The following is a 9,662-nucleotide window of genomic DNA, read 5'->3' as shown; positions in this document are numbered from 1 at the left end:
TCTTTCCCTTTTTTCAACCTGTTGGGAAATACAGTGGTGCATAGTATCTGGTATATATGAAAGATCAGTAATGTACAGAACTAAGGTGATTAGTTAAACTGGTGCCCATAATACACTTCAGATAGAAGTCTGTTGTCAGTTTCATTATAAAGAATGAGGTTTTATCAAATTATCAACCCACAAGAATAAATTCTACCTGAATTACTTTACTTACATTTGTATGTCTGAACTACTCAGTTGCAGGAGCCCATTATAACCACACTTTCAAACTCAGCAACATCACCAGCCGATGATGATTTTGGCACTTGTACAATGCCAACTTCGTGCAATTTTTGTACTCATCTCAAGATAATATTCTGATAAGGCATCTTACTGCAATTAGAAAATGCTCTACCAGAGCAACTATACCAGAATTTACTGTTCCCTCCTTTAAAAAGAAATAGGAAAGAAAAGATTTCACCACAAACGACTAGATGCAGCCGTGTAATTTCAATAATCCTAAAGACAGCAGAAAGTAAGAGTTAACGTGGAACAAGGAGAACCTCTACAGTTCTGGGGACCATATTATATTAAACTAAGGAGTACCAGTGTGCAAAAACTCACAAAGGAAGAACAGCAGAACTTAAACTACAGACAAGTAGGTCAAGTAAGAAAAACACCACACAGAAAAGAGGGCCTGTTTTTACCTTGACAGAATAGGACTGCATTGATAAAACTACATTCTGCTTTCATATGCATCAAATTACTTGTGCCCAATTTGTAATTACTGATGGGTCTGATTTTCATCTGGCAAATACTTGGAACTTTCTGGACTCGGGTTTCCCTATGGGCTGGTCTACATTAAGTAACAGTGGAGACATTCCTGAACTGGTATCCATATGTTGCTCAGCCTCATTTGCTATGCTAAGGAGAATTACATAGCCTTCATGCGACACCAGGCTAACGTGTTCTTCCAGAACACAAAATAGTATCTACAAATAGTAGATCAACCCACTCAGAGCTGGTCCAGAGGTTGCTTAACTGGACAGGATAACAAAATAAGCTTTGAGTTAGCCACTTTGTACTTGATCCCCTTGAAACAACTTGTAAATCTTGTCCTACTTTTAAATACTGCTCAAAGACTCAACTGTACAGTATTCAAAAAATATTGGGAGGACAGGAATAAATATTCACGGGATGGAAAGGAGAAGAAAAACATTTAAATGAAACTTACTGGTGGCTCATCTCCAGTTCCCAGGACAAACATACTAACTTTCATATAGCCTTTAGCTCCTGAACTTGTATCTTCAGGATCACTCAGCAAAAGCCATTTTCTCATGACAGCATGGCCTAAAATAAAAAAACCACCACCTCCTAGTAATATCCACTACAAAATGGCACAAATCATAAAACCAAAGCTAACTGTTCCAAATGCATGCTTTATCCTAAAACTAATTATTTTAAAAATTTATTCTGTCCTAGACAGGTGTCAAAAGTGCTATTCAAAACAAGAATTCTAGTGGCATTAAAATGTTGTAGCATAGGAACTCAGGGACATAATTATCAAATATTTTTGCATTATTTTTCACATTTTAGGTCTTTGATACCAAAACTAATATCCAAATTTTAGGTTCTTGTATTTCATCTTTAAACCACTGAGAAGTTTTATATACTGTTGGATTTTTTTAATACTTAAAGCAGCGATCTCAAATAACTTTCCATTAACTTTCTTCTTTTACTTTAGAAATTTAATGAAAAGTTTCATTTTCAAGATTCAAACTGGGAAAGAAGCTCCAAAGTAACTGTTACTTACCAGGTTCATCATAAACATAGCCAATGTCAATCTGAAATAAAGATCAAAGGCATTATCTCTGAAGAAATACCAAAACAAACAAAAAAAATGCTTGGGCAACTCCCCTCAAGTATTTCATGAGTACTACCACATTGTTCTCTTGTCACAAACAAAGAAAGTTTACATAGCATATTCCTGGAAGGAGAAAGTGAAAATGTCTTACATTGAAAAATAAGGGATTTTGAATAGATAGAGGAGCCAAGAAGAAAACACAAGAAAAGATGTAGAACTAACAGCTATAGTTATTTTCTTCTTTCCTCAGATCTCCGGCTTTTTCATTTATCAGAGACAAGATGGGGCTAGCTTACTGCTTCTTGAATTCCCTATGTTCCCCTTTTTTTTATGTTCAGACAGGCTTTTCAGAACTCTTTTGTTTCTATTTCCTGCTCAGCATCTCATCCTTCAATTCCAGAAAAGACGCTTGGGTTTTAATGAGTAATTTTCTTTTACTTTTATGAAGATGATGGGCAAATTTTTCCCCCACTGTGTCAAATCTGGACAAGACTGCACATATACCATGACTGTGTTCCTTGTATCAGATTTCACACGTGTTCAGGAAGGTAAGTATGTTTGCTCACAGCAGTTGGGGCTAGTATTCTTTGCAGGCGAAGTCTGACATTGTGGTTTTCTAGAAAGAATTACCCTTGGGGTTTTCTCCTGGAATGTGTGCCTGCAGGAACAGAAAGTAGCTGAATGACATGCTGACATCTGCTTAGTGAATGATCAGTCCTCCACAGAGCAATATATCACTCACTGTCTGAATCACTAGAAATTAGATAGATAATGAGCAGCGAGAAGCAAAAGCAACCAGCTTTGTGGCAGAAGCTGCTTTGTTTAGAAAAAAAGCACTCTTCCACATTCGCATATTTTTGTGAAAAGCTGGTCTGGAGACCGACTGAATTAATGCAGTACAAAATAAGCAAACAGAAAACACAGCCAACACTGATACTGGAAATGCTATAACAGGAGATCCTTGTAGCCTTTACAACTGCCATAAGAATTCTTTATCTGTATGCTTTAGGAATAACTTCAACAGCCACACGTCTACCTCCCAATATTAACCATAACAGATACAAATAAAGACAATCTCACTAATACAGAAATTACTTTAAGAGACTTTTCTATCACCTCTTTTACTTAACAAACTTCTGACCAAAGGAGCACCTTTCCACATCACTTGTGAATGTGATGCCACCTTCATGCCACCACATGTCTCACTATTCTGCTTATTAGCTACCTAGTAAGATTATCTCTTAAAGCCCTACATCATACCAAATAATAACCCTGCTACCTTTTGAGGAAAAAATTTACATTTCGGTATATATTTTTTTTCTCTTGGATGCAAGTTAGAGAACTCAGTATATAAAACTTACAGTTATATTTAACAATAATCTTCTACTCAAATAAGAAAAACTGTTCACTAGTACTTTGAGCAAATTGTCTCTGGCATGACAAGCAAGACATCATCAGGTAATTCCTTGGCCCCACACTAAAGCAGTATAAATTTAAACATTTATAACAAGTACTTTAAAAATTTCTCTCATTTTATTTAATTTAGTCAAGATATGGAAGTTGTTTCATACCCACCTTAAATTCTCCCATTAGACAGTCTGCTCGCAGAGAATGAGAATCATACACCTAAAAAGACAGACAAGCATGAAGCAGGAGTGTTCCTAAACGTCATAGTGAAATGGACAGACAATGCTACATGCACCCAGCGGCCTTTTGAACGTGTACCTTCTTCACTTACCCGGATGCTAACTGTTTCATCAAGCAACTCTAAAGGAGTTGTGTGGACGTTGTAGAAAAATATCTGTTAAGGTAAAAAGAAACAAAAAACTTGTCTCAAAAGGACAGACACATAATTGTCTGAAGAGAAAATGCAAAAATATTCTTTCAAGAGGCCTGTGAAGCATGCCTCTACGGTACTTTTACCCTGCCTGCTTGCTGACATGTTATATGGTAATACAGCACCCAACAAAAAACTGAATGTAGTAAAAAAACTTAGGACAAAGAAGACAAAAGAAAGTCACAGCTTTCATTGGAATGAATGTAGTAGGCATAGCTGTGCTGCAAACTTTCATCACTGCCCTTGCTCCTTGCTCTGCACTTGAACAACTTCAGGAATTACAAAGGTTGTTCATTTTCCAGGACATTCAATCCTCTTCAAGCCATCTCTGTGGTAGCTGTCAAAAAGGTCTCGTTTAGGGCTCATGGTGATAGTGATCGCAATGATTTGCATCTTTGAAATTCAGAGATGCAATTCAAATAAATCTGACAGTTTGACAGCATGAAGGTAAATACACTACTTATTAGCTTATTTGTTTTATTAATAGTGTATGTCTCACCAAGTTCGGTCTTTGAGCCCAGCTATACTCCAACAAAAGGGAAGGGAATGCAAACATAGTCTCTCCTGTTCCATTTTTAGTCTAGTCTGGATACCAACACTACCTAGGAATTGTTTTAATACAAGGTGCAACAGGCTTTCTCCCTTCCCCATTTTTTTTTTCATAATTCTTTTTGCACTGTCTCTATTAAGCTTAAGCTTTGCAACATTAGTCTTCCAGACATCATCCATCTGCCCCTTATATGCCTTTGAATTCTCTCCTGTATTTCAGCATGCATAATGTACAGATCCCTGTCTGGACAAAGAAATCTAGTTGTGCTTTTATAAATCCTGGGTAGCAAGGCAATGACATTTTCCGATTCTGTGTGGCAGTCTTATTGACCCAAAGCATTGCACTGAAAGCTCATCTGCATGTACCACAGAGGTCTCTACAGTGATCCCTAATTAATTGTTCTGTGAATTTATAACCTGCATGCAACTATTCAAAGTCATTATTATGTCACATGGCCAACTGTATAAAACATGTTCCATGTGTCTCTGTTGAAGTTTGCCTTCATTCTAGATAGATAGCTTTATCTGCTACGACTGCCAGTGACAGAGATGTGTTTAAGGGTGAAGAAAAGGACTGGGAACTGCAAAATGCATATTAGCCATAATGACCCTTATATATTAGCAAATTTCTATTCACTGATCATAATGAAAACCGTGATAACTATTTTTCTACATTTGATAGCATCAACATTTCAGCTACAGTGTTCTTATGCCACTCACTTCATCAAAATATGGGTTGTTTCCTCTTTTGATTCTTGTTCTGTGTGTCTGACCACAAACATGAACTTTAACTACTGGTTTTATGTTATTTCCAGGCAACTGACGACCTTCAATGACTCGAACACGAATCTGAAAAAAAAATTTCAAATATTTGCATTCATTCCCTATCTATGATGCTGCTGACCACATTGTCTTAGCATATCACCAAAAAAAACCTTAGCCAACACCTGAAGTAGTTGGCACAGATGCACTGGACAAATTTTTACAAATGTAATTATGATAGCAAGTATAATTTTACTTGAATTTTACAAGACAAGTTGGGGATAATTATTTCAGTAATTTTTTTTTACTTGCTTTTACTACTTATTTTAAAAGCTGCTATTGTAGTTTGAAATCTCTACAACTATAAAATAAATAAGGTTCATCTAGACTTCAGTCAGAACTGTACAAAATGTGGCATCTCTGTAACAGGCAAATTTGAAGAATACTTTCAAAATATAGGCTTTCAAATGAAGAGGCTAATTGTCTCTACAGTGCATTAGATTTGCACAATCTGACATGAAATTATGCTCAGGCTATGTGAAAGGAACAACATCATGCCAGGCAGAAAAAGGGAACATGCACCATTTAATACAGCTATTACCTGGAAATCTTGTGGTTTGTTGGAAAGGATTCTCCTTGTTTTCTTTCCTTTGGTGATGCGCTTGGCTAGCTGGGCTTCCTTCGTGCCACTTGGAACTGTTGGTGCGATACCACCAACTGGACCATCCAAGCCATCCTCATAACCCCCATCTTCTTCTCCATCTCATACAGTGAAAAAACCCAGTGCCATTAATAAACAAATAGTACAGCTTGATGTTACACAAGTAAGAGTCTGATATCCAGGAGTTCTACTAAAATTGTATCATTATCTCAATTTAACATTTTTTTTTTTGCTAACCATGTGCTTCCAAGTCCTTTTGAAAGCTAGTCATTTCAGCCTGCTTAACAACAATTTTATATTCTAACCAAACTAACTGTAGATCTGTCCATCTTCGGGATGCAGAGTATCTAATACCATTTCCATACACTTCTTTGAACCAACCGAAGTGTTAGCAAAGTACAGTTCAGCTGTAATTGTTATCAGAAGTGATTAATTTTATTTCAGTTGAAGCTGTTTCCCAGCAACTAGACTAGGCTGTAGCATAGCATTGGTTTTACTTCAGAATCTTGAAAGCATGAAGACATTTAGTCTGCCATTGCAAATAAAACTCTGAATCCTCCTCCACAGCATTTAACTGTGGAATAAGCTAAAGTTTCTTAGTAAGCCTCTCTGACAATTCTGAAATCACAATACCTCTGTTTTACAACCACATGACTCTACAATACTGGATCATATAGTGAAATTCCAGCATTGCAAAACAGCACGCATAAATATCTAGACCACAGGAAGTGTGTCATTCCCTTGTGTTTCCAGCTTCGCTTCTTAACGAAGGACAGTGACTATGGTAAAATCTACAGGAAGAACAAGCTGTGTCTCTGATGGTTAGCATTAATGGAATGTTTGTTAACTTTATGAACACACAGGGTGGTGATCACTTTGCATAACTGACTCCTCAGTGAGCCTTGTAAGAGAAGTACAAAAACACAGAGACTGACATACCATGTATTTTATAACCAGAAGACTCCACCTCCATAACATCTCTAAAAAATCCATCTGCCTGGATGGATCCACACAACTGATTAATTACACAGCCTGATTTAGTACTTAACTCTTCATTTCTGAAACTGAGCCATCTCAGCTGGGGAGGTGACTTCATTTCATGGGAAATAGGTATTTACAATACTTATCTAAAGTGCGTTTGATAATTTGCACTGAAATAATGTTCATGCACTTGCTGGAAACTAGCTAAAAACCTGCCATGTTTATTTTACCTGTATTATGTTATAGTTCAAGGACATTTTTAAAAAGCTATCAAAATAATCTCATGTAAGTCAATTTGCATTTTTAGCCTTCAAGACCCCATTTCTATAAAATTATATCAAAGTGTAGTGATTTAACACACAGCTTTTGTGTTTGCATTACCTTTCCTTCCATTCCCAAAGAACACCTTTCAGAGAAGTCAGTGAAATCAAGACTTCCCCCCAGAAAACTCTTTATCTCAATTTTTTCCTTCTTATCTAATTATCTATCAGCAAGTAGTGGTCAAATTGATTTACTTCTTCTCAATCATATAACATTTATTACATTTACTTCTTTCTGCACAAACATAGCCTGTATATTTAGGATAACTATTTGCCTCACAACTGAAAAAACCTGTTATTACTTCACAGTTCTTTTAAGAGTCTGGAAAACCAGAGGATCTCAAAAACACACTTAGTAAAAGCCTAGTTAAAACAATATATAAAGACAGAAGAATATTCCTGACTGATCACAATATTTCATAGGCTAGTCAAGTATCGAGCCTAATGTAAGATACAACAGTGTCTTTCAAAACTTATTCCACAGGGGAAAAAATAAGTTTGATGATTTAAGAAAATCTTTTCACAAAGCTCCCTGATGATATAATAGAACATATTATTCCGAAAATGTGACCTCCCTGCTCTTTTGGTTAGCCCTAGCATTACAGCAGATAACCGCCATTTCTCTGAACATTCAAAAACCTTTCCTTCTTTAACAAAAGCCATTTTGAAAAGCTTTTAAGCAACGTCATTCTTTTGTAACCTGATTCCACTGGAGAAAATTGTGGTAAAAACTACTTCACATCAGGAAATGCCAATTTTCTCCCTAGCTGTAGTTCTGAATCATCCATAAATTCTTTAAAATCACTAGCTGGCAGTCTTGACATGCTTGCTTCTGCTCACATTTTTTTCTGATGAACAACACTGTCAAATCACTTTCTTGCCTTATCTTAAATATCTCCATGATCTTTTAACAGTAATGTACCGAGATAAGATCGAAATACCTTCCTGTGCATTGGTCCCTCCTGGATCATTGGGATTTGCAGGTCCTGCTGGCGGCTCATATCCTACTACCAAATCGATTGTTGCCTATAGAGAAATACACATTTTTTTATGTAGCACACGGTATTCATAACAATTCATTTAAAGCAGTAAGTTGTTCTAACATTGTACAGGAACAGTTAACTATTCATAGTCACAGCACAGTTTATAATAACATTTCAGCTATTAGTAGATTAATAAACTGTTATTAAGCTATATATACATATAAACAATGAAAGTTTACACAATTTGCAGCTAATGGAATAAGCTCTAAAATAATATGTAACAAATGAAACCACTGTGTTTATATTTAGAGAAATCTGTCACAATACCAGTATAGAAGACGTTCTAAAAATGTTAATTTATTTAGTTCTACAATATTCATGGCAGACTAGGTGACATCCTAAATTTGCAGATGGAAAAACAAAGGCACTGAGAAATAACACTATCTGATCAACAACATGACAAGTCTGAACCTTCAGTAAAATTTCCTATCTGGCTCTTCTAACTGCTTGTTCATATCTCCATTCTGGAAGAAAGGCACTATGTCATTTTCCATTCTAATTATAGAATTGTCTTTTTTGTGCTCGACTGCGGTTTCGGATTATTGAACAAACCTTTGTTATTCCTAGTTGCCACAGTAACATGAGTCGTCAGCAAAAAAAGCCCAACCCTGTGACCAACCAACTATGATATTACACAGCTGATGAGATACTGGAATTACTCTTAAAGCCTCCTAGAATTAAGTATACTAGAATGCAACTAGAAGTGCCTTAACAGCTAGACTGCACAAACATGGTAAGGTCCCAGTTCTAGAAACTACTTAATTAATAACTTAGTTAATAACCATGTAATATCTCCGTTAAGTTTAAAATGCGAAACCAAGTTAAGCTGGTTCCTGTGTAACTTTCTGAACAGAGATGGCAGTGAACATGTACATGACTATGAGCTATGTGCTCATATGATTATGAGCTATCAGTGCTATAGGTGACATAGGTGGACACTAGGAATAATAGAGCAAAAAAGTGCACATGGGAACTCCATCTGGTACTTAGGAAAATGCTCTTTTTCAGCATCAGGCTGATTTCCATGCATACTCCGTGGCCCATAATATTTATAATACATATATACAAATATATAATACATATACGGAAAAATCGGAATGGAGCTTTTGCACCAAATTACAAGCATTTAATTAATAAAGTAAAAATAACTTTTAAATATTTTTGTTTCACTATTAGCCCTGCTGCTGGAGCATTTTGATCAAGAATACGGTAAAATAAGGAAATGTAAGCCACTCACTCCAGTTTCTTGTCCCCTTTCATTCAGCAGAGGTATGAGTTTGAAGGGAAAAGATCTGTTTTGGTTACCTACAAGATCCTTAAGTGCTACAGAGGCACTCCCAATTAATCTGAAATGAAGTAAAAGTCATTATTAGAATGCAAATATACATCAAACAGAAGTTCCCTTTTGTCTTTTGCAAGTGTCTGTTAGTTGATCAAATAACTCCAGACAGGACTTGAAAACCCAAGACACAACGAAAGATCATTGCAAATGTTATGCAAATAATAATGTACTGCTAATTTGTATTTTGTTTCACTGCACTTCGATATGCTGATGTTCTTTACAGAAGACACAGCTTTAACCTAGAAGAGGTTAACGACCCAAATTTAAATAAACTTTATGTGCATTTTTGGAAATAATATTCTGTATAACTTTCAACAGTCATGT

At 36.0% G+C, this 9,662-nt stretch overlaps 1 protein-coding gene across 1 annotated transcript in view; it reads right to left on the bottom strand.

Moving 5' to 3' along the window:
* MYOF (myoferlin) overlaps positions 1-9,662 on the bottom strand; it is a 70,615-nt gene that overhangs the window by 43,147 nt on the left and 17,806 nt on the right. Inside the window, exons 4-12 of the mRNA XM_010141953.1 lie at positions 9,234-9,342; positions 7,895-7,979; positions 5,593-5,753; positions 4,950-5,078; positions 3,582-3,644; positions 3,419-3,469; positions 1,793-1,823; positions 1,214-1,329; positions 7-18 (exon numbers count right to left, since the gene is read on the bottom strand). Coding sequence (XP_010140255.1) covers positions 7-18; positions 1,214-1,329; positions 1,793-1,823; positions 3,419-3,469; positions 3,582-3,644; positions 4,950-5,078; positions 5,593-5,753; positions 7,895-7,979; positions 9,234-9,342 — 757 coding nt within the window. The remainder of the gene's footprint in view (positions 1-6; positions 19-1,213; positions 1,330-1,792; positions 1,824-3,418; positions 3,470-3,581; positions 3,645-4,949; positions 5,079-5,592; positions 5,754-7,894; positions 7,980-9,233; positions 9,343-9,662) is intronic.

This window comes from Buceros rhinoceros, unplaced genomic scaffold (assembly GCF_000710305.1).
Source record: "Buceros rhinoceros silvestris isolate BGI_N320 unplaced genomic scaffold, ASM71030v1 scaffold13390, whole genome shotgun sequence".
Lineage (NCBI taxonomy): Eukaryota > Metazoa > Chordata > Aves > Bucerotiformes > Bucerotidae > Buceros > Buceros rhinoceros.
The sequence above is the reverse complement of the archived record's forward strand: the minus strand, read 5'-3'. Positions and strand labels throughout refer to the sequence as shown.